The sequence below is a fragment of the Manacus vitellinus genome, unplaced genomic scaffold (genome assembly GCF_001715985.3).
Source record: "Manacus vitellinus isolate BGI_N305 unplaced genomic scaffold, ASM171598v3 scaffold_7_pilon, whole genome shotgun sequence".
In the NCBI taxonomy this organism is placed as follows: domain Eukaryota; kingdom Metazoa; phylum Chordata; class Aves; order Passeriformes; family Pipridae; genus Manacus; species Manacus vitellinus.
In genome coordinates, this window is record NW_021940813.1 from 1,919,631 (window position 1) to 1,945,102 (window position 25,472).

At 40.8% G+C, this 25,472-nt stretch overlaps 1 protein-coding gene across 1 annotated transcript; it reads left to right on the top strand.

The window, feature by feature from the left end:
* The first annotated feature begins 274 nt into the window (after positions 1-274).
* Positions 275-24,753, top strand: RRP1B (ribosomal RNA processing 1B). The gene is made up of 16 exons (XM_018083913.2): positions 275-439; positions 5,232-5,315; positions 5,784-5,841; positions 6,893-6,978; positions 8,027-8,088; positions 10,593-10,722; positions 12,118-12,182; positions 12,707-12,873; positions 13,086-13,177; positions 13,953-14,050; positions 14,538-14,557; positions 14,982-15,110; positions 15,882-16,624; positions 19,330-19,476; positions 20,204-20,270; positions 21,371-24,753. The coding sequence occupies exons 1-16, from the start codon at positions 290-292 to the stop codon at positions 21,559-21,561; spliced, it is 2,289 nt and encodes a 762-aa protein (XP_017939402.2). The 5' UTR covers positions 275-289; the 3' UTR covers positions 21,562-24,753.
* The last annotated feature ends 719 nt before the right edge of the window (positions 24,754-25,472 follow it).

Here is a 25,472-nt window from a genome sequence, read left to right on the forward strand (position 1 = left end):
GGGGGTCCCGGGAGCCCCAGGACCTCCCGTGTCCCCGCCCCGCTGAGCTCCCGCACCGACGGCGGTGTCCCTCCCACGGCGCTCCCGGGGCATTCCCGGCGCCCCATCCCGGCGCCTCCGCCTTCCCCGCGGTGACGGGCAGAGCGCGGTTTGGCCCAGTGACGGCATTCAGGCGGAGCCCGGCCGCGCGCGGGCAGGAACGGGCCCGGCCGGGACGGGCCGGACAGCCACGGGGACGAGGGCTGGGATAGGGACGGGACGGGGACAGGGACAGGGACACGGCCCGGCCATGGCTCCCGCCGCCGTGCAGCCGCCCGAGGTCCAGTTCGCGCAGCGCTTGGCCGCCAACGAGAAGCGCATCCGGGACCGCGCCCTCCGGACCGCGCCACCGTCAAAGGCCTGCGGGGCCTACATCGGAGTGCGGACCCAGCGCCCCGCCGTACGGCTCGGGGGGGACGGGACAGGATAAGGATCTGGGACAGGGGTCCTGGGAACCGGCCCCGGCGCCGTCTGGAAGGGCGGGAGCGGCGGCCGGCGGGCGGACGGGCATGGGTGAGGGTAACCCACGTGCGTGCGGAAGGGCCGAGACCCGCCTCCTGTGGGGTTCTTTTCGTTGTTATTCTCCCTTTTTTTTTTTTTTTTAAATTTATTATTTATTTATTTTTCCTTTTTTTTTTTTTTACTTTTACGCGTATATCTCATCAGTAAGAAGTATTCCCCCCCGCTGCTGCCGCAAGCTCCCCCAGCATCCCCCGGCTGCCCGTAGAGAAGCGGAACGACTCGTGTTTCCTCGCCCCCTGAAGTGTCTCCGGGCACTGGAGAGGCTGGAGGGCTCGGGGAAGATCCCCTTGGACCGCGGGAGGGTCTTGCTGGCAGCATTAATATTCCCGGGATGGGAGCGGGGTGGCTCATGTGCTCCCGTTCGCAGGAACAGGATGTAAATGCGCTGAACTGATCCAGGCTGGAAACAGCCCCGTATGTGCAGCATAAAGTTTTATTTTCGGTTATTTCTGTGAGGTAGGAGCTGCCTGCTTCCATGAGTCATGTTCAGGAGCATTGGAGGGAATTGAGGAAAGCTCAAGAGTATTTCAGCACTTGTATAATTGCTGTTGATTCTGTGTTACCCGTCTGGGTTACTCATTACCTCCACATTCATGGTATCGAAAGCTTTTTTTCCTAAGTTTTTCCAAAAATCCTACTTGGAGCTGTGTACTGGCACCTTAGATCCAAGAGTTCAGTGATGTCCCTGGAGACAGTTTGAATCTGGCAATGCAGTCTGAAGCTGCCTGCACCTGAAAGTGCCTCCTGTGCACTCTTTCCACATGGATGCAGGTTATTCCTATAACCTTATATTATATAATCTATCTATAAAAGTACATATAACATATATATAAATAAATAATTGTCATTTTCTATGTAAAATATATATTTATAAGCTATTTTATACATTATTAATTAATATATATATATTTAAATTATATATTACTACATAGTGTGTCTATATTTTATATATTGGTATATATTATACATATTATATTATTTATATAAGTATTTTATCTTTATATATATATTATACTTTCATATTTTATATTCATATATTTTATAAGCTTATGAGGTCAGTCATAGCACTGTGTGAAGTCATGGATCCAGCTCAGTAAACCTTCCTGTTGAAGTGATCAGGAGCACAGTGCAGAGATTTTCAAGGGATCTTGGGCATCTCCAGTGTTTCTGGACTGCTGTTTCCAGCACAATATGGTGTAAGCTGGACACGATGAGGAAGGGAAGCTGGTCATGAGCATTTTCAGAGCACTGAGTCTGACCTCATAACATTTCCTGCAGCATTTGGGAAACTTACAGAGGTTTATGCATCCACACCCCTTTGGCTTGGGGAATTAGCCTAGACCTGATCTTGTGATCTAAACTGCACCTGGAATGCTGGTTCAATTCCTTGAAAAGACACTGAGGAACAGATATTGTTTCTTCCCTACACAAATAGTATTTGACCCATTAGCCACAGAGGGAAGGGCACACAGAACAACCTTACAGGGTCAGGCCAGGGAGCCAAACAGCCCGTTATCCCATTTCTGACAGTTATCCAAGACCTAAGGATAGCCTGGGGACTAGTACAAGCAAGTGTACATCATATACCTCCCAAGTACTTTCTGACCCTCTAGCTGTTTTTAGCTCTGGAGACTTCCTAAGCTGTTCATGGCTTCTCTGTGTTCAGCAGTGCTCTGTGCATCCCACTGCAAAGTGCAGATTCCTTTGAGTTTGTGGAAGCAGCCACAGGATGGACAGGAATGCCCTAACTGAGGGAAGAGGCTGCAGGTGCAGCTACTCCCTTAAGACATTATGAACCCACCACTGGGAAACTGCTCAGTTGGGATGTGAACATTTTGCACGTTAAAATCAGCACACCATGACACGCAAATGAGTAGGAAACAAAGGTGACTTATTTCCAGAGCTCTTAGATTTACTTACTGTCAAGTACTAGTCAAACTCATAGTATTGAAGTAAAGGTTTACTTCTTTGGGCTTGGAGACAAAGCATGGTCAGGAGAGAGAATTTTTTAAAATTTATTTACTAATTAGCAGCCTTATATCCATCCAGCATTCTGAGAGGATGAGACTCACAGCCCAGGTAAGATGCCCTAACGTGAGGAGTTGAGAACGTGCTGAGTTTTGAGGGAAGTGCTGGAGTTCACCTGATGTTCACCTCAGTCAGGTGTTTCATAGGTAGGACTGCTCAGAGTGGTCTGTGCTGGGGAAGCTTCTCCAGAGAGCCAGAGCTCTTAATTTCCAGCGAGAAATTAAACTCTGTGGAATGCACAGAACTACTGAAGTCATCATGTGTGCAGGTGAGCTTGGATGAGCACATTATTCCTTGGAAGAGATCCTTTTTGGCTTTTCTTTTTCTTGTTAGCTACCTTGAAGGAGAAGAGCATGCTGTACTCTGCCACTAAAAATAGGAGGGTGTGTTTATAAAGGAATTGATGGAAGAATAGTAAAGGGAAATAACTTAGTAAAAGAGGAAAGATTGCTGGGTGGTTTTCTGTCTGATAGAGCTGCACTTACTTGGGCCCAGATCTAGAAGGCATTTACATAGTTTCCACTGAAATGTGACTGTGTGGATCTCATCCTTGGAGACTACCTAGAATAGGAAAAATTGCAATAATTTTAATGGTAGCAATGTCAAAGCAACCTAAATGCCAAACAGAAATGCTGACGAGGCTTGCATTAAAGTATCAGTGAGAGTAACATTACTAATCCAAACCCCCACACTGGGGGACAGAGTTACAATCATGCCCTAAATCCAAAATCTTTCTCAAAGTAGCTTTAAGGTAAAGAAGGCCTTCAGTTTTGTGCACTGTGGTTGCTAATAACAGTACATTCAGATTTAAAGTAACCTTGCTTGAATGATTATTGTTTTCCAGCTGTGGCTGGGGATGGCACATAAAGTTGAAAAACAGAAAACACAATCTTGAAACTACTTTTTGAGTGAGTAGGATAAGAAATTTGTTCTGAAACCTTTTGGCTAAAATCCTATGTCAAATGGACACAGGACTGCCCAGGACACTTTAAAAAGCCCTTTATGTATGAAAAGCAACCTCATGGAAAGTCTGTTTTCTTCACCAGAAGGTTTGTCCAGCCCTGGAACAGGCTGCCCAGGGCTGTGGTGGAGTCCCCCTCTCTGAAGGGATTTAAAAGATATGTAGATGTGGCACTGGGGGACATGGGGGCCTTGGCAGTGCTGGGTTAATGGTTGGACTTGATGATCTTAGAGGGCTTTTCCAACCTAAATGATCCTATGATTCAGTTCTATGAACTCCTGAGCCATCTCTATGGGCAGCAAATGACTGTCCCATGTCTCTGTAGGGTTAATGCTGCGTGTGAGGTTCAGCCTGCTTCTTACCAATATGTGTATAGCATATAATTCTGGTAAGAAATCTTCTTAATTTTATTATTTCAATATTTTGAAATATATTAAAATATTAATATTTCAAATTTTAACATTTCAATATTTAATTTTAATAAATAATGAACTAAATTGTTTCATATTTAATCTTACCATTACTGTCAAATCTAAGTTAAATTTATAATTAATGCTTAATATTACTGAACTTGTTGCTTCCTGCATAGCATTTTGCATATTTCCCTCTCTCAGCTCTACTTCCTTTCTTTTTAACTAAGCACAACTGCAGACAATTCAACTAATGTGTTTGTAGTTTTTTTTTGTCTAAGTGATGCAGTACTGATAATTGCTTTCAAATGAGTTGGTCCAAGGAGGAGGTGCACAATTTAGATCTAGCACTGGGTCTCAGGCTTTTTGATTGGGAGACCCCTGAAAGTTTGTCAAAAGTGACAGTGATCTTTTTGGAAGAGATTTGAGCTCACTGAAGATGATTACCTTTCTAAAGTGATTTTCTTGCAATTACTTGGGAGTACTTAATAGGTCATAGTTTGAAAATAGCTGTAGTAGGTCATTGTAGCTGGCTTGTAACAATATACTGTTATAATTTTACCTCTCAGGAACATAGTTGATGTCATGAAAGATCCAGTTTTTGAGCAGCTATTCCTGACAGTAGAATTTTATTTCCCATGTAATACTTTCCTTCTTTGATGTGGGAATTTAACTAGACTTTTTATACTGTCAATAGTGAAAATATTACTTGCTAAATATTGTTATTAAAATTCAAGTGTTACTGCATCTGAAGACTAACTGTATTGGAAGTATTTTCATTACAGTTGCTGAGGGTTTTTGATTTACAGTTTCATACAGAAATAAATGTGTTGATTGCTAGAAGTTTATTCTATCAGAACAGGCCCCTAGTAAGGAATAAAATTATTGGTAAAGTGGGAATTTACATAAAAAAAACCAAACAAACCAAAAAGCCATATCAGTTATGTTTGAGGATTTGCACCTCTCTTGCAAAAATAGTTATGATGCCCTCATTAAAAATGTCTTTTAGACTTGGTGCTAAAAACATACCAGAGAGATTTATCAGAATTATCTTGGTATTCATCTCACCTGTGGTTTCTTTGAAATCTTTTTTACTTTGGCACCAGGTGGAATCACAAGTTGCCTTCCAATTAGTGCGTTTACAGCAGCAACCAACATTTACCCAAGGGATACAACAAAACCAGAGAAGAAAGAAGGGGAACTGCATGAAAATGTTTTCGTGAAAATGGGGGGCTTTTTTTTCATTTCATTCCAACTTCTTCTGTACTGCAGGTGGCTTCAGCCAGGAGGAACTGCTGAAAATATGGAAGGGCCTCTTCTATTGTATGTGGATGCAGGATAAACCTCTGCTACAGGTATAGTAACTGTATATTTGCTTGAGTGTGTCTGGTTTTGGAGTCCCAGCTCTCAGTAACTCATCAGTTTTCAGATCACTTGTCCATCTGAACATTTATCTCACACACAGCACAGAACAGCTCCACAAAGACCTGTCTGAGAAGAGTGCCCCTAAAGTTTTATATCATTTGTTAATTCAAATACACGGGATTTTCCTCCTGCTAGTTTAATTTTGTCTGCTGTCAGAAAGATGATTTGTGCAGAGATCTGGTGAAATGGACAGGTTTTCATACCCCTGAAACTTCTCTTCCAACTGACCTAATCCCAGTGGAAGGGTAACTGCAGTACTAAAGCAGCTGTTGAGAGAATATTTTTCATTTTGAGGGATGTTTCATGAAATTTTTACTTCCTGTTTTTTCTAGTTGTGTCTTTAGTGAGGAGACCAAGCTCTGACATGTGCTACACTAACTATATTTATTTACTTTTAGGAGGAACTCGCAGCAAATATCTCACAGCTTATGCATGTGTTTCAAAATACAGAAGCTCGTAAGTACTATTTAATTATTTAATGCTTTATTAAGGTACTTTAATTTTTGGTGATTTTTTAGGCCACTACCACAGTGCCAGAATATAGTCAGAGAGATAGGGATGCTCTTTGGTTTTTTCCTTTCCTTTTTGTCCAGCTGGTGTGTGTGATTGCATTAAGGGAAGCATGAAATGCAGTTTGTTTGTGGCTGTTGCAGAGGAAGAGTTGTATCTCCAGTGTGATAAGGGGGAGACTTTGCAGGATGGATAGCAAAACAAACTTCTTCCCTTGCTTCTCCATTCTGCACAGACTGTTCTGTGTATTTCCTGCTCAAAACCAACCTTGTTTCACGATTGTTAAGCCTCTAATAATTCAAAATGCACTTGAAATACAGTGCTCAGTCAGTGCTAAAACTTGCATGGATAGAAAAGGGTGCAGAATGGATATTTTACTCTCACTTGTTTGATGTCATGAAAGATCCAGTTTTTTAGCAACTCTCACTGACAGTAAAATTTTATTTTCCATGAAATACTTTCCTTCTGTGATGTGTGAATTTGACCAGAATTTTTAAGCTGTTCATACTGAAAATATTATTTGCTAAATGTTTTTGTTAAAATTCAGGTATTACTACATCTCAAGACTAGCTGTATTGGAAGCATTTTCCTTATAGTTGCTGAGGGTTTTTGATTTACAGTTTCATGCAGAAATAAATGTGTTGGTTGCTAGAAGTTTATCCTATCAAAACAAGCCCCTAGTAAGGAATAAAACTATTGGGAAAGTGGAACTTTGCTTAAAAAAAAAAACAACAAAACACAAAATGGATACAAAGCAGTCCCATAATTAAACTTTATAAGTAGATGTGTGTCTTTTCTTGTGCTGCTCTCAGGTTTAATTGACTTCTTATACCAGTCTCAAGCATGTCTTTCCATAGCTCTGTCCCTGTCACTGGGCAATTCCCTAGGGAACTGCGTCCCTTTCTCACATGGAAGGGATTTCCTGAGATTCTTTCAGGTTAGCAGGATAACTTGTTGTGCCAGACATGCAGGTATTTTTCCCCTCACTCTCTCCCAGGACACCTGTTCCTGCAGACATTTTGGCAGACGATGAGCCGCGAGTGGACCGGGATAGACAGCCTGCGCCTCGACAAGTACTACATGGTAATAGCACAGCTAAAATATAAATCTGTGTTTTACCTAACAAGTTTTTCTCCCAGAAGAGATGTGGTGGTGGTGGTGGTGTGCTGGAAGGCAGCTTTGCCTGAATGTGCATTTATGTGTTTTGTAAGACAAGACAAGGGACCATCTTCATGACCCATTGCAAAAGATACTTGTTTTAAAGGCTGACACTCACCACTGCAAATCTAAAAGCCATTGCAGTTTATACAGTGCTCAAGTGCTTTCTTGTCTACCTTTATAACATAGTGATTATTCTCATAGTATTTATATTCCATATACAAATCAATCTCAATTATGTACCAACATAATTATTTAGATCAGACTGCTTAAAGACTTCTTTATGGCTCTGTATAAAGTAATTGTAACTAGAGCTTTAATTTTCTACCATTAAAGTATCCACTGTAGTACATTCAGCTGTCTGAATTCATTCTATAGGAAACAGTATATTAAAACAAGCAGTAAAATCAGTGAAAGAAGAATCTTAAAAGACCTACTTTTGTAAGGAACAAAATCCCATTAATCTTTGTCTTAGAAAAAAGTTAATTGCAGCACATTCACTGCTGATTTTTGTTTCACAGTGTTAGCAGATACCAGTTATTTCAGTAAGTGAAGTGTTTTGAGCCAGCTGAATGTAGGTATTTTACATATGACTGTCTCTTAGTGCAAGTTTCAAGTTAATTAAATTACTATTATTGTCATCTGTCCCATGTTGTTCCTTCAGTTGAAGCTGTGAGTTTTCTTAGATTTGGCAGCACTTAAGGAGAAATCAGTGATGGAGCAAGAGGAAGCTGATAGAGGAAATGGTCATGGATGTTTCTGTGCTTAGTATATGAAAATAGTTTGTTGACTTCTGAGCTTCACAGCATCCTTCTGTTGCTTTACATGATAGACCAGCCTCTCAAAATGTTCATGAGGCAGCTTCCACCTTCTTGCTACAAAGAAGTTTACTAAGAAGTCTGTTCTTGTTTCATTGACAGTGACTCCTTTGCCTGTTTTCATGAACGTGTATAACAAACTTTGTACTTTGCAGCTGATGCGTCTGATTTTGAGACAATCCTTTGAAGTGCTGAAAAGAAATGAATGGGATGAAAGGTAAGGAGATTCCTGAATGGAGTTGCATCATAAAGAAGTCACCCAATTTACCTTAAATCCAATATATTTTCATTTAAATAGATCCTTTGTTTCCATAGCTGGCTCTGTTACGGAGTCTTAACATTAAGGTTTATTTGTTCTTCAGATCACTTACGTAGTTTAGAAACAGTCAGGTGTTACATTTCTTCTTCTTCAACTTAGATACAGTATTTAGTGTATTTAATTTTCTGACTTAGCCAGAAGAACTGTCAATACAATATCATCTGCAGAGAGATTAGACAGGGAACCTTCATCCCAGAAAATATGGAAAAGGAATTTGTTCGTTTGTTTGTTTATGTTGTTTTTTCTGATTGATTGTGACTTTTTTTTTAATTTTTATTTTACTGTGTTTAATCATGGTGACTTCTCTTTTGATAAGGCAGAACTCCTTAACTGTAAACTATCTTCCTGTTTATTCTATACATCAGTGATTTGGATTGTATTATACTCTATCAAATAAAGGCAAATAATTGCAGTCACTTGCCCTATCTAGAGCTCTTGTGCCACTTCTAAGCCTTCTGTCTTTAAACTGATGGAGAGATTTAAGCCTTTTAATTGAAAGTGCTTGATAATCACTTGTTAAGGTTATCCTTTCTCTCTCTTGCCTTCTGAAATGTGGAATGCATCCAGGCATGTTTTTGTGGAAGAACAAAGGAATGCAAAGCTGAAGTGCCCCACATTCCTCCTGTTCCACCTTAATTTTGCATTGAGTAAATGCAAAAGGTTGAAGAGATGAAAATGTTCCTTGACAGGAGCAGAAGGTGTGGGAGGGGGTTTGATACAGCCAAAGCCTTTTCTTCCCACACAGAGACATGATCACCCAAACTGATCTCTGACAAGGTTTCTTATGGCTTTGGCTTCCATTTTTCCAGTACCACTGGAAGGATGGCCTGAAGGCTGTTTACCACCAGTGCAGGCAGTGTGGGAAGAGAATCTCATGATTCCTTTCTTTGCAGAGTGAGGGAGCTCAAGAACTGCCTTTCCCTCCTAAATGGAGCCTAGAAGCTGCCTGGCATGTCTTTCATTTCTCTTTTCTTTTAAAATGCTTTTGAAAGAAGGTGTATTAAACTGAAATAATCTTTGTGGATTTGGATGCTTTGAATTCTCTTTGGGACTGGAAACGTTTGTTCTGGGCAAAATTGTAGGAAGCGCCAAAGAACGCCACGGGAGAAATCTTGGAATATAAATAGCTTCACTCTCCTGAAAGATAGCAATGATAGGCCTTGGGGAAAAGAAAAGAAAAAAAAAACACAAAAGAAATGGGAAAAAGTCACAATTGCTGCTCAGCTGCAGCAATGAGAGCATGTCTCTGAGCAATGTCACTCCAGCAGTATTTGTTGGTACCCAGAAGTGAATAACTGAGCCACAGAGCTACTCATACACATCTCAGTCAGTTCTGGCTTGAACTATTGGAATGGTGACTTTTTTATGCCTAGTTTAGCTCTCACTCTGTTCTTCAGTGTAACTGTTTTGCTCTAAGGGACAGTGAATAACATGATTTAACAAAAGCAAAGTCTGCACAGTTTAAATGAGTTTGAGAAGGTTCAGTATTAAATTTAGTCCTTGGGTGTTGACCAAAATGGAGATTGTCTCATGGACTTCTCTTCCTTTCCTATCATCATGTCTAACTGTAAAGGAAAATTACTGGCATCTCTGGCTATGTAGAAGACCTGTATCTAGAAACTGGGTCTCATTTGTGCCTCTATAGGTAGATTCTAGAAAAAAGGAAAGTGGAGGCATGTTACTTTGAATTTTACTGCACTGACTGTAGCATCCTTCCCCTCACAGACCCAAGTGAATGAATTCTCTTTATTGTTATTTCCTTCTTTCTTTTATTCACTTCCCTCTATTTACCACCACTGGCAACTTCTATCTGAACAAGTTATGTTCTTTCACGTTCTCTTCCCTTTCTTTCCAGATACCCTTTCTCTTCCCTTATCTATGTTCACCTCAACTTCCCACCTACAACTTTCTCTTATTCGTCATTAACAAGGGCAATTTTAATTATTCACAATAATGCCAGACCCAGCTTTAGCAGTGGCACAGTTCCATCTTCAAATGGAAGGGTACAAGGTGCTGCCCATCAAGGATGGATGCATGTGACAGCTGCTCAAATGGCAGAATTCCTCCTCCTATCCATCAATAACATGGCATAATAACCTTCAGCCAAAATTAAGGTGTGAATTCTAAACCAGTGATTTTCATTGTAGCAAACTGAGTTGAGTGGATTGTCTGATGCTGCAAAATCATCTCAATTGTGAGGAGTTCTGATCTTTTTCAAAGTTTGCTTTAAGATGTGAAAATTGACCTCTGGATTTATTTCTCATGAATGTTGGATATCTGTCCAGAACTGTAAAGAGCTGGTAAAACTGTGAATGACTAGAGTTTGTTTTCAAGGCAAATAAAGCATGAGCAATTGAATATGAATATCTTCTTTTTTTTCTCTTTTCTTTTTTTTTTTTTAGTCTAGTTGAACCATTGCTGCAGCTACTAATGAAAGAAGTTATGGACCCAGACAGCAATTCTCCCACTGGGATAAAGTTACATTTCATTGATATCTATCTGGATGAATTGGCTAAAGTTGGTGCAAAGGAGGTTAGAAAATATGTTGTCATTTTCTTCCTGGTTAATGTTAACCACAGCATGCAACATTTTAGAAGAAACGTCATTTTTGCATCATGTATTTTTTAACAGTTTTAATTGTAACCCAGACACATTGAGTAAGCATGAAGAAAGTGACTTACTACAAGTTATGCTTTTACTTTTATTCATGTCTTTGACAGTGAGGATATGGTAGTTTCTCTCAAGTTCCTGAGTACTGCAATGCTGCTCCAAATTGAGGTTGGAAATAGCAATAGAAAAGTTAGACCAGTCTCATTTGTTTGTTTCAACAGAAGGGACTTAGTGTCTTCTCCCTTGTGTGAACATATTTTCCAGTCTTTGCTTTTGCAAAACCCGACATCAAGCCTGCTCTTGGCTCATTGTGTAACACTTAAATAGAGGAAGAAAGTGAGCTTTCAAAGCTGTCTGATATTTCCTTACTGTTGCCTGTGCATTGTGCAGTTTACCCTCCACATCCAGTTGTTGGGTTTGCTGGTGACAATCTGTCTTGTTCTGCTGTATGTTGCTGTTGCAGTTGCCCTTAATTTTGGCTGATGTTCCAGTTTTGCAGCAACTGGAAGCCTGTTACTGCAGCTGTTGCTGCTGAACGTCTTCCAAAGAGCATTTCTCCTGTCCCTGCACTCTGCCTGCAGCCCCACACTCATCCCAGACTCCTGCTCAGTTACCTTCCCTTGTCTCTGGCCTCTGATATTTCTCCTAGCAATGGGCAAAGCTGTTAGCAATTTTCCATTTGTATTCCTTGCAGCATTGCAAGCAATCCTGCCTGCAGCTTTTGTGCTTCTGGGTTGTGGAGCGTGAGAGAAAAGATCTCTGCAACAGAGAAGTGCCTGTACTTGGAGCCCAAATCATTTCTGCAGCTCCACAGACACAAAACTGTAGCTAAGCCTCAGGAGTTAGTCCCCTCGACCATTTGAAACCACAGATGATGCTCATGAATTGAATTCAGGGAAGGATATTTATCTTTAGCACTACTGGAGCTGACAGGGTTTTGGTCCAAGGAGTCCAGTTAAGAGACATCCAGATCTTATTCTTGTCTGCTACAGACCTTCTTTGTGAAAGTGCATGAAATTATTCAAGCTCTCTCTGCTTTATGTTTCCATAATTAAAATAAGAAGCTTTGTTTTATTTTTGTACTCAGCAGAATAAAATCTGCAGGACAGTCACTGTTTTTATAATACTTCCAGGGAATATCTGGGAGTTAATAGTAGCAGTGGTAACAAAAAGTCCCTAAATACTCCTGTCAGTTGGACTTTGTATACTGAAAGACTTTGTTAAAGAAGATCCCCCAAACACCAAATATTCAGGGAATTTGGGTGTACACAGACAATATTTATTGTACTCACTACTTTTTTCTTTCTCATCATGCAGCTCACAGCAGACCAGAATCTCAAGTTCATTGAACCTTTCTGCAGACTTGCTGCCAAATCAAAGGAGTAAGTTTAATGAAAAGACAAATATTTTTTAAGAATTTAGAAAATCTGCATTTACCACTCCACATGGTAATAAATGGATTGAAGAAGAGTCTTAACCTCAGAATGTAGAGAAAGAAGGTTATTTTAGCAGCCATGTGCACAGTCATTTGAAGATAACTTGTGTTTATCAAAGGTGTAGGTAATCATGGATTTATAATGACTATAACCAACCTCTGTTGGTTAATATATCTAGTTATTTTATTTTTTAACATGCATAGAGCAGCTGAGCTGGTTGTCTTCTTTGTTGTTGCAATGTATTATAGAGAAACATATAAGCAGTGAAAATTAAGAGAGGGACATCAGCATCCTGTTTGGACTGAAGGACTTCTGTTTAAGGAGTCACATGTTCAGTTCCCTCATCTGAAGAGCTAGGTGTTCTTCCACTTCTTTCTCTGTGTCCCTCAAGTTTCCACTCTTTTAATGTGAGAGGGGAGGGTGTTTACACTCCTGCCTTTCAGCTCTGTCCCTGCTCTCTCCTCACACAGTCGGTGTTTGCTGCACGCTGTCGCCACCGGAATCTTTGAGCTGATTGTGGATCAGTCCCCCTTTGCCATCGAGGACCTGATGAAAGAACTGGGCAGCAACAGTGATGACGAGGAGGATGTTTCTGAAGAAGACAAACAGGAAAAGGAGGAGGTGCCTAAAACCAAAGGTGAGGAGGAGGTTCTAAGTTGCCCTGGTAAGACTTGATAGGATTGAAAAATCTGCTTCTGAAAAATACATTTCTGCTCTGTTCAGGGTGTTGTAAGGATAATTGTGTTTTCCTGTCTTCCCTCCAAATGTACTTAACAAAGCTTGCACTTTTGGATTTATTATCTCAAACAAACTAAGCATTAATACTCAGTCTTTTTTCTATAATTGCAGACAGATGTTTTTCAAGAAAATCAGTGCAGAGCTCTGAAAAAACAAAACATATTAATAAAAAGGCTGATAATGGGATTGGGACTGTTCTTCAGGTTTGTGGCTTCTTTGCTCTGTTATTGATACTCCTCTCTCTTCTTTTTTCCCATCCCTTTCAAAAGGTACAAAAATAAAGGGCATTAATGGATAAATATTACAAAATTTTAATTCCCTTCTGATTTAATGTAAGGTGATGTTAATGTAATGTGTACTCTGTGAGTTGTAGTAAAATAAATCCAAGTCTAAATTCTAAATAATTCTTTCCTCTCTCCCATGCCTTCTGTTTTCTGCCTCTCCCTGTTTCAAGAGTTAAATGCCAAGTCACTGTGGGTGGTGAAGCAATCAGCTCTAAGTTTCATTGACAATAAGGGCAAAAGTAATGGATGATGGGACACATAGGAGCGAGAGTAGTATGCTACAATTTGGGTTTTCTAGACCCAGTGCAGTGTAGTGTTTTTGACAGATCCACCCATCAAACACACATGCAGGTAGATACACTTCGTGCTTCTGTGGCTTTCAAGCAAGAATTAGGACATGACACACTTTAAATCTGACATTTAGCTAAATATTTATGGGAGTTTTGAAGTAGGTTGAGCAAGAAATAAGGTTAAGAACATCTGAGACAGTGATACTGAGTTCAGCTGTTCTGTTAATGAAGCAACAATCTGGAAAAGTCAGTATATATGTGCTAAGGGGGCATAAACTTCAACAGAGAAAAATATTTTGGGTTTAAAAGAAGTGGCTGAACTCAATACTTGAGGTGTTGGTAACATGAGTTGCATTGGGTTATCTTGCATGAATAAACTTGCTGTTGTACTTCCCTTCTGACAGTTTGATTACAAGGCTGTTGCTGACAAACTCTTTGAATTGGCGAGCAAGAAAAACACACCTTCCCGGAACAGAAAGCGTCTGTACAAGCTGGTCAAAAAGTGAGTTCTGTGGAAATACACCTTGCATGTGCCACCCTATCCTAAACAACTGTCACTTTGCTTTCTGTCCACCCTCAGTTGTCCCAGTGACAATGTCACGAGAGCAGGTCACAGTCCTGGATGATGTGCATGAGCTGCCTGAAGCCTTTGCTGCTGTTCCTCACTGGTGCAGCTGCAGCCAGCTGAGGTTTTGTCTGCACAGGGTGGGTTTGTGCTGCAGGATGTGACATCAGGTTGTGTGTGATGCAAGGCACAGATACAGAAGTGTTAAGTTGCTGTTTTCTCAGTGCTTTCGGTGGTTTGGTTTGAGTTTGGGGATTTCTGAGGCAGGTCTCTTCTGAATGGGCTCTTCCTGTGCAGAATATGTTGTTCCTGTTTTGACAAAATCATAGTAAGTCCAGTGATACTGTTCTGCTACTGTTATTATTGGTACTAAACCAGTAATACTGATTTGTTTTTTCTTTTCTCCCTCCCTCCCCACCTTCAGGTTCCAGGACTTAGCAGAAGGTAAGGACAGAGACAGTAATTAAACACCAGACAGAGACAGTAGTTTCTTTCCATTAAAGGATATATAATGTTCCCATACCATGTGTATTGGAAATATTTTTCTTTTTTTTTAATATGTATTTCAAGAATATTATTTTAGGGGGTTGTGTTTTTTTTTTAAATCTCTTTAAGATACATTACATGTTTTTGGTGAGATGGTCAAATCCCCCTCACAATTCGAGCAACCCCATACTTTGTCCTTAAATGAAAGATGATTATTTTTACTTAAACAAATAGGAATCCGTCGAGTGATTTTTCCTTCAGGTTGAGTGGTGAAAAAGGAGTTGTTTTTTTCTTTCTGTGGGAGTTCTGCTGTGTATGAACAGCACAGCTGTTCACAGAAATAAAACTATTAGTTTTCTGATACCTTATCCTTCCTCAACAGGAATCTTCCCCCAAGATATTCCTGAAGATGTTTCTACAGATGAAGACGACGATGACGAATTCAGCAGGCGAAGGCGAAAGAAAAAAGCTGTCAAGCCTTGGAAGAAAAGCGAGTTGGAAAAAGTAAAAGGTAAGGCAAGATCAACATTTGGAAGAGAGACAATCTGCAGTGTCTTGAGCAGTTTGGCCAAGTGTCAGATACAAGCTGTTCTGAAGAAGGCAACACTTGTTCAGAATGTGCTGATTTGTATCCTGTTGCGATGAAGGTTAAATGTGAAAATAAGTTCTCTTTGAAAGTGGTGGGAATTCTCTGACCAATTTTGAGGCAAGCATTACCTCAAAAATTTCTATCAAAAGCAGAACTGGAAGCAGTTGTTTGCATTGCTCCTTTGAGCAGTTGCATTTAATGCAGGAAAACAGAAACATGTCAGTCTTAAAACAGGATGACTTAGAATATAAGAATTTGGGGGTGTTTCTTGAAAGGTGAAGAGGGTTAGTGAGAACTAGGTGCAAGTATCTGTAGCATCATGGCTTGTACTGATGTGACACATGCCCAGCCATGCCCAAAAATATCCAACCAAACTATTGAACCCCTGAGTTGCCCTTCTGATGGGCTGGACAGGTGGGTAATAACAACTCTTTCTAGAAATACTGCTATAAAAAATAGGGTTGCCACAGGGAATGATTGGCAGAATGTTAATTAGGACAGATGTCAGTGGACTGCAGTGTCCTGACAAGGCATAACAGTAAAACAGATTGATATGTGGATTGATAGCAGGAAAATGGTACACCTGTTTCAAAAGAAAAGAAAAAGAGCAAAAACAGGATAGAATTAACTTGTTGTAAGTACCTTTGTGTTTCACATCTGTGTTATATGGTATTCTTTTTGTGATGGATTTAGAGGATAAAGAAGAGCTGTCAAGTGTGAAGATGCCATCAGTTCCCCAGAAGAAGAGGAAAAAAAGGAAGAAGAGGGACAGCCCAAATGCTGATCCTGGAACAGCCGATGGAAATTGTGAGAAGGGAATAGCTGAAACATCTGGATCTAATGTTTCTGGCCAGGAAAAGGTGCCAGAAAATATCAAGGAGAGGAAGAAAAAGAAATTGCTACTAAATGAGGCCAATGAGACCACAAATGTAGCAACTGACACCAGAGAAAATCACAGTATCTCTGCACAGAACAGTCCGACCCATGGAGAACGGAGTAAAAAGAGTCAGCTGAAGAAAATGAATCCAAAAGCACAGAACGTTCCTGTGAAACCAGCGTGTCAGAATGGACCAGCTAATGCCAGTGCAGCAGAGGGTGTCAGCCCATCTGTCACACCCTTAACTCCTAAGGCTGTGAAGAAGAAACAGAAGGCAGGGGCTGTCCTGGTGAATGGGGATCCCCTCCTGCAGCAAAGTGACAGGAAACCCAACAAGGAGGGATTGCTGGGGACCCTGCCAAGAAATGCAGGGTCTGAATCTGTGCCCTCTGGGAAGGTCACGTTGAAGACAAAGACAAAGCTCGTTGGCTTGGAAGGGATGAAAGTCTCCAGTCAGAATGCAGCAACCTTGAAAAAGAAGAGAAAAGTGAAAGAGGTGCTAAACTCTGTCGAAGCCAACGGGATTCTGGAGACTGCGTGCAAGAAAAGCAGGAAGGGGGTACGTACATCTCATTCTTTTCTCTGCCTTCTTCGTGAGCTGCCAGGCTCAATTTCAAATGTGGCTTTAGCTTTCTGAGTGTGGGGCTCAATGGGCTGAATGCTGATGTCATCATGCATTGTCACCAAAAAGAGCTCAATTCCCTAGAAATCCACAGTCTCATGCCCTCCTGTGCAATGACACTAAAACCTGTGCCAGATACTCAGCCTGAAGAACCCATCTAGCTGAAATTTGGGATGTTACAGGATGGAGTTGTTTTCTTTTTCTTTTTTTTTTGTCTTTTGGTTGGTTTTTTTTTTGGTCCCTGGGTTAATTATTCTTTTGCATTGTGTCTCTGGTTGGTCTCACAGCATGTTCACGAAGGGCATATTTTGGCAAAACAATGAGAAATTGGAAGGTGGAGCATCCTTTTTGCAGCAGCAGCACACACTTAGATTAGTATAAACTCCTTGTGAAATTGCCCACAGCAATTCCAGGAGTGGCTTCTTTTGCTCACTCACTTCCCCATCTTAAACAAACTGATAGGGCTGTCTGGGGAAGGCATTTGGGGAAAGATGGAACAGAGGATGTGATCCTATGACCTTTAATGTCATCACTGCCTGTATGATCATATTCATGAGCAGTCCAGTTTCTTATAAAGACAATGTTTTTTTCATTAGGAAGGTCTGATTGTAGTCTGGTTCAAAAATGTATTCATTGCAGTTTGGAAACAACCTATTTTTCTCCCCTGCCTCTACCTCCCACCCCTGTTTTCTTCTTGGCGATAAGTAGAATAAGGTTGATTTTTCTCAGTGATTTGAGAGTCAAAAAGCACTTTTCACTGTATATTTTTGATAGTGTGGCTAAAAGAGAGAGTGCAGGGGTTGTCCCCTCCCCTGCCACTGAAGCTCTTTTTAACTGCTCACTTTCCATGTGCATATTCACCCTAACACTTTTAGGGGTTCAGTTACATTCCTGGAAGTCTTGCTGGCAGTCTCACTTTGGTGGAAAGAAGATTAATAAAACATAAATGAGATTCTGAATACAAAGCAACTCCATCTTCCTCTGACTTAAGTGCATGTTTCTAGCCCATCAGCTCACCTCTGACTTAAAGCTGTAGGATTAGTTAAGTAATGCAGCCTGGCAAATGAAGTTGGTATAACTCCTCAGCCCTTCAAGGGAGAAAAAGTGCGTCTTGAAACATTGTTTAAATAGTAATAAAATAGCTTTGGCATTTTCTGGTTTTTGATAGTAAAGTACTGAGCAGGAAGAACCAAAAACATCCCCACTGTGCAAACTGCATTTCTTTCACTGCAGGGCTTCCAAAGCAGGAACCATTGGCTTTGTCTCCTGTGGTCTAAATATTCTATGTTGCATACCTTGTCTTTGTCTATAAAAATGTGATTTCTAAGAAAATATGATTATGCCACCCCCATCTATTTCCATAAAACTTTACTGCAACTGACCAACAGGCTCCAAGACCTGAAATAGATTCAAGACAAAAAGTTCCTGGAAACTTCAAGGAAATGAGTTGTTGGCACAAATTAACGTAGGCACTGAGGGGAAAAGCAGCAGCACAACCCCAGTCCAGGTGGTTGTGTGTGTTGAGTGGGAGCGAGGGAGGTGGAGAGTAGGAGAAATGTTTGGGAGTCAGGAAGAGAGTGAGAGTATTGGGATAAAAAACAGGAGGGCAGGGTAAAGCTAAAATGCACAAATGTGGAGGAAATAAAGCTTTGCTAATTTTGCTTTCGTTGCTTGAGAAATAACATGTTGGTTTATTTCCTGGTTTTAGTTACATAATCCTGGCCTTGTGCCCAGTAATGAGGGGCATGTTTTGATTCTCGATTTCAAGGGCAACACACACCTCCAAAGAATTAGCTTCAAATCCTGAGAGAGAGGAGGAGGAGGAGAAGGGGAAAAAACAGACAAGATCAGCATTATTTCACAGGTGTATCCAGATTTCAGGAAGCTAAAAGTCTTGTGATTTTTCACTTTATTGAAAGCACAAGTGATCTTCAAATCAAAAGAGGCCATATCCCCTGGACACTTTCCACAGCTTGTCAGTGAACTGCTTTTGGAATTTCACATCTGTAGGTTGATGTAAAGCATAACTGTGGACTGTAGTCCACAGGTATCTGACTGGTCCACAGTCTGCAGACAGCAGGTTAGAAAGCTCTGCCAGTACAGGCCCTAAGAATTACCTTCTGCTGGAGGGAAGAATTACTTTAAATGCCACAAGGGTATGAATTTGAGGCAACAAACTAGAAGCAATACACAATAGCTGGATTTCTGAGAGTGTAAAGACTTCATACTCCGCTTTATTTTTTTCTCCAGAGTCTCCATCTTAGCCCAAAGCTGGGTTTGTCCATTGGTTGTGTATCTTATGCATCTAGAGGTACCACAGAATAGTTTTTGCTTCTGCTCAAGGGAAGAAAATCACTTGTGTACAGGAGAGCTGGATCAATTATAAGGCAGCCTCATCCACATGGAGAAAACCTTGTTTGTTTGCACTCTGATGGGCCTGGCAAATCTGTTACTAGTTCTTCCGTCTGTGCTTTGCACTGAGAGTTTCCTATTTCTGTACAGAGCTTGCCTTAAATTTCTGCTTTCAGTCGTGCTAATTGCAAAATTTTGTCTTAAGAGTTGACCATGATGATGAGCCAATGTGCTAGGTGTAGTTAATTGCAGTACTGTTGTACTGAAGCATTTTTCCCTTTCCCTCACAGGAAAGCAGTGATGCTCTGTCACCATTAAAGAAAAAGAAAGCAAAACCAGGAAGTGATTTTGTAAAATTTGAGAAAACAACTTTAGCAAAGGGAGTGTTCTTCAGGAAGGCCAGAAGCGCCATCTCTTCCACCAGGACATCCTTGCAGGTGAGGTGATCTCACAGAGGGACAGGCACAAGTCTCTTGCCAAGAGACCTGCCCCACCAAAGGGTGTGACCTCACTTGTGCTGTCTTTTCCACTCTTACCATGAGCAGATAAAACTGGAAATGCTGTTGCATTTTCCTGTAGACAGAGTCACATATGGCTCCAGAGTTTCAGAAAATGAGTTGTAGGCACCTCTAAAACCTCTTCTTCCCTCCCCTCTGCTTTTAAAAGTACCTTCTTGTTGAACACCCACCATTCTGAGTCTGCTCATTTTGCAAGAAAGCAAAAGCATAAACTGACTTTCAGTCTTGCAGAGGGACTTTGAGCCTCCATTTCTTCCCATTTGTGGAGATTTTAACAGCACAGGGCTTCAAAAGACTGCCCTCTTTTCTGAACCTTTTTAACATGTAATATCTTTTAAAGGCCTCTCAGCACTTTGAGGCCTGAGTGCAGTGGGGCCACTCTATTTAATACACAAATATGTTCTTATTTGTTGTTGAATTATGTAATGACATTAAGGAGAGTATGTTATTTCTCCACAAATGGAGTATGTTTGCTTTTGGCTAGAAAAACAGTGCTATCTCAGCAGGGTCAGTGCAAGAGGATTGGGGCAGTTCCAAACCAGATGAAGGAAGTAGGCTGCTTTACACTGGTGGGATGCAGGTAAAAGAACTCATAGCATTGCCTCAGAAATCTTATTTTATTTCATGTCTCCATTTTGTTTTATAGCTGAACAAGCTGCAGTCACCCAGCTGCAAAAAAGTCACATTTGGCTTGAATAAAAACATGACTGCTGGTGAGTCTGATATATCTGTGGGTGTCCACAGTCTCTCTTGTGGCTGAGGGAGGGGGGAAGCTTCATGCACTCACACACACACCTAGAGAACACCTCTAGAACAGGATGATTCTGATCCCTTTTTTGTTGCAATAATTGTCTATAGTTTACAAACCCTCCTCAAGTTCCTTTTCAGAGGAGATGGGAAAGTTTAGGACATTCAGCCCAACAGCTAGACTTGAACAATTCCAGGGTGCTGCATTACTGACCTGCAGAAGGAGCCTCATAAAAGAAAACTGCAGCAGAGTGATGGAGTCGCCTTCCTGAGCTGCCTGTTTGCAGGGCACCTCTGAGGGAAACACGTGGGTTTCACAGCTTTCATTGCTCACTTGTTTCCCAGGACAAAGGGTGCTGATATGCTGATAAGATCAGACTTGAACATGGCAAAGTTTCCTTTTTATCTTGGCTGCCTGTGGTTTATTGATGGTCACGAGTAGATAAATGTCACTTCCCTTCTGTAAGCAGTGTTTTCCCTGTTTAATAAATGTCTTGCTCCATAGCATAGAATTGTATTCCATGTATTCATTTAGCTAATTTTCAACTCACTGAGGTGTGCAGTAAATCAAGTTTAAATTGAGAACAGTATATTTAAATATATGTCTTTATGTTAATACAACACAGCTGCACAAAATGAAAGATAAGTGCCTCTCTGCTGGCAGAAGGGATGACCTTGAGACACTAGAGCAGTGCTGTTCAGCAGTCAGAGCAGAGACATTTCTTAGCCATCATCATATTTTAAACTCAGGAGTAGTGTTCTTCAGGATAGCTGGAACACTTGTGTCTCAGGAGTAGGCCCAGGGTCTCTGGTGGTCTGTGGAACCATGGGAATGGTTCACAGCCTCTCAGTGGATTGCAGCAGACCCTGTTCTCCAAGGGACTCTGCTAAGAGATGTGCTTCACCACCATCTCTTTGTTTCCTCTGCAGCCTTAGGCTTCTGATCCTTAGTGGAATTAAGGCTCTAGGGCAGACTTAAAGGGCTGGGCAGTTTCACAGTTGTTTGACGGGCCCGGTTATTCCAGGAGCTGCATTTCTTCTAACTTGTTGGCTTGTTTCTCAACAGAATTTAAAAAGACTGACAAAAGTATATTAGTGAGCCCAGAAGGACCCTCCCGTGTGGCTTTCAATCCTGAACAGAAACCTCGTCATGGGGTGCTGAAGTCACCCACAGTTACCCCAGCAAGAGAACCCCAGATGAAGAAACCATTTACTATGTCAGCTAAGAAGAGACCAACTGCTGTGGACTTCTTTTAAACCAACAGATGTGGCCTACTTTTGTACAGGACATTTTGCTAAGCTAGAATGTTCTCTGGAGGTATTTTGAACTTCTTTATTTTTTTAAGTTAAATACAAATTGTATATACAAAATTCTGATTGTGACCTGGGTCATTGCTATTTTGAAACCACTTCAGCTGTATCTTGAAATACTTGTTTTGTCTATTTGCATAAAAGAAGCAAAATCCAGTCTCTGCTCAGGTTTGGTCTACAAAAAGTATGGTCTCTGCCCATGTCATTCCCAAGAGACTTGTCCATTTAATTAAGGAATGTTCAGGGTTTGATTGTTCCAGTGATTTTTTATTTTTTTGAGCCAGTGTAAGACAACTTGCACTTCATGCTGTTAAACTGTCTTTCATTGGATAGGGCTTAAAAAGGAAAAAGGCAATGTAGATTTTAAGCCTACGTGTGTTCATTATTTTAAAATTTTACTCTGTCATTTTTCGTGTGTCACCCTTGGCATCCTGTTAATTCTTCTGGAAATAATGATTACCTCATGTCTCTGTTTCATAACAGCTGGACTTGAGTAGCTTTACAGGTAGCAAGCAAGCTTTCCCTGGGATAAGAAATGCCTCGCTGCTCAAGTGGTCACTGCTGCAAGTAAACCTTCACAGCTGGTTGCCTGCTGAGTTGGGGACAGCCACCACATTATTTTCAGTAACACAAGTGCCAAAGCTGGCTTGTGCCCGTCACATTGTAAGCTGGCTTCTTCCCTCCACTGTAACTGAAATCGTGCTCTTGCACAGGAGAAATCTTTGATATTTCCAGGTCTTTCCCCCCACCCCCACTGTTGCCTTTCCCGAAGGTCTGACAGGACTCCTGCTTTTCTGCTTTAGCAGCTGGTGTGTCACCACATGGTGCCAGAACTCAGATCTCATTCAGTGAATGAGCCTCTGGTTGTACTGAAGCGAGCTAGATCCGTGCAGTGCATCTTTGGGTAGGGACACACGTCTCTCTGAAATCTTTGGTGCTTCTCAGTACAGGTGAAACTTTAAAGCCCAGGCAGCTTAGTTTTGGTTTTGATGTAGAACCAGAAGAACTCTGTCTGCAGCGTTTCCTGGCGTTAAGTTTTTATTCGGGTATTTTATCACTACCCTGCATGTTTTGTTTTTTTTCTTTGCTTCTTTGGTAAAGAATGAGGTGCCTTTCCATGAGAGACCATTAATGTTCTCTTTGGGGGAACAGTGAGGAAAGGGAGAGCAAATGGAAAATAAAAACTCTTTTGATATGATTGGAAGACTTGAAATTTTTTTTGGAAGTTTTGCTAATGCAAATGAGACAAAGGCTTTGCAGCAGATCTCTACATTAGAGCTCAGCTTGAAAGCACAACCTGGTGCCAGAGCAAAGCTGTTTCTGAAGCTTCCCCCCAGTTACTTCTGGAATTCTGTAAGAGAGAGGGTGGACCTGCTTCATTACCTTGTCATATAGTAACTGGATTATCAGTTAAATAAACTGATAAATGTTTATTTAGCTATTTCAGCCAGCAGAATTACATTTTGTGTCATATTTGCATACTTCAATACTGTTTTTTACCAGTCCTTGGTGTTGACTGTCCTCTGCCAGACAACTCCTCTTAAGCAACTGGATTGAAACTGTTCTTTTGTAGCTTATCTAGAATTGCTTCAAAATACTGGTGTACTTGCAGATTGCTGGTTGGTCTCAGCTGCTCAATTCTTATCCATCCCAGTTCTTGCACTAAGTTTGCAACAGTCCATGGTTTGTGGTACTGCCAGAAAGTCACTTTGCTCTTATCTTTTCTCATTTACAGTGAAGGACTGAATTTCATTTGGTTTTGGTTTTGTTTTAGGCTATATTTGTTTGACTGATCAATAAAGAACTCTGGAGAATACACTGATAAAATTAATGATACTTGTTTGAGCAAGTATTGCTCATTTATGTTTTAAAAAATTCTCATTGTATATTAGCATAATGGATTTGGTTTTTTTTTAACAAGGTGATGGTAAGTAGGGTGTGACAACCTGTTCAATATCTTGTACTGTTATTTTGTACTGTGGGTGAAAAGTCTATTGTGGAATATGCATAAAAGCATTTGTATGTGCATGGTTGTTAATGCCTTAGGTTGAAGATGCCACATTCCTCCAAGGATACAGATGCAAACAATCAGTCGGTGGGTCTGGTGTGCACAGAACAATCCAGGATCAGGACACACTGGGGTTTGGTTTAGGTTTGTCTGGTTTTGGTTTGGTTTTAATACATATAACTTATTATGCAAATGTATTTAATGGTTGTCTGGATCTTTTTCTGTTGATCCATTGAACCTGTTGCTTGTACAAATATTTCGTTGCCCACGGTGTTAAATGGAGAGGCCAGAATTGGCAGTCAGATTTTGATCTATAATTTTAGTGATGTGATTGCTTGTTGGGATTCATCTTTAATCCATCTGTGCCATGAAACTGGTGGAATGTTTTGTAAATATTACATATATAGTGTGCATTGTCTTCAGTGGTGTCTGGAATTTCATTCAGTACAACTTTACCAACAAAACTCACTGTCAGTGCCGTTTGATTGGGTTAAATTGAATACAGATAACCCAAAATATTTGGATAGTGACAATTCCAATAAACACTGAAGACAAAAACAAATGTGAAAGAAATGTAACATCTGGGATATCCACTGCACAGACACAATGGTACTGTAAGGAGAGATGTATTGATGGGAAAAAAGAAAGGAAAAACTCATCTGATCTGTTTGATGTTGCTTCATAGAGTTTTTTTTCATAGTGTTATTCCATCTTTCCAGCTACCAGCTATGCTCTGAGTCACAACTAATGTGACATAACTTTTAAAGGACAGTATTTTGTAATGATTGTCTCTGCATTTTGTTACGAATCTGATCAACTTTCTCAAACTCTTAATAGTTGATAATTCTTTATAGCTTCGAGAGAACTCAAAAGCACAAAATGAATTCAGCAAGGCAAAAAGTTGAAGTTGTATTTAAATTATTGGATATGCAAGGTCTTTTATAGTCTATGAAAGCTATGAGACTTGGAAAGCATCAAACGCCTTTTGTCATTTATTACCTGTGCTTAGATTTAATTATAGGCAGAAAAATATCATTTTGTGTACCTCTGCAAGAGCATTGTTAATACAAATACAGTGTCTAAGCATTGACATCATTTAATCTAGACCAATAAACCATATTTTTTGTGGACATTGTATGTTGGCTAAATCTGTAAATTTGGGAAATGGGAGGATAGCATCTGAGGGGCCACTTGAAAGTACAAAAAAAGTTCTTCTTTCCCGTGTGCACCTGCTCCCTCTCTTTTTATTTTATTTTTATGGTGTAAAAAACCAAAATTGATGAAGACTCAGACACATTAGGAGTAGGTTTGCAGTAGGATATACCTGTTCATACACCTTGAACTGCTCCCCATAGAGAGCAGCACCTAAAAGATTGCTCAGGAGAGGCAAGTAGATCACACACTGTCATTGCTTGACGATAAAAATTGGTAATTGGAGTGATAACATGGCAAGATGTGTACTGCAGAGGGCCAAAGCAGGTAAGAGATGGACACTCTGAAAGCTGTTGGCCTGTTTGTTACCATCAGCATGCCCCATGGAGTTATGTATAGAGAGGAATCCCACAGAGAGCTGCATCCCCACCTCAGGTGCTGACAGGTTCTGCACCTGCTCAGGATCAATTACAAAAATTAATCGGGTCTCCTGACAGGCACAGAATTTTCAGAAATGCAGAAATAATTATTCAGACAAAGAAAACTGATCTATCCACACCGGTGGCACTAGTGAAGTTAAAAAACTTAAACCTCCAGATAAAATGGGAACAGATTTCCTTCAGAACACAGTCCTGTAAAAGAGGCTGGCCTGGAGCCTGTGCAGAGTCCTGAGGGAGCGACAGGGTGTGGCTTCATC

Excerpts from the sequence above, each read along its gene's own strand:
- RRP1B (XM_018083913.2), top strand. The coding sequence starts at position 290 with ATGGCTCCCGCCGCCGTGCAGCCGCCCGAGGTCCAGTTCGCGCAGCGC. Across the intron at positions 5,316-5,783 it reads AGGATAAACCTCTGCTACAG|GAGGAACTCGCAGCAAATAT; the intron begins GTATAGTAACTG and ends ATTTACTTTTAG. Across the intron at positions 12,874-13,085 it reads GGAGGTGCCTAAAACCAAAG|ACAGATGTTTTTCAAGAAAA; the intron begins GTGAGGAGGAGG and ends CTATAATTGCAG.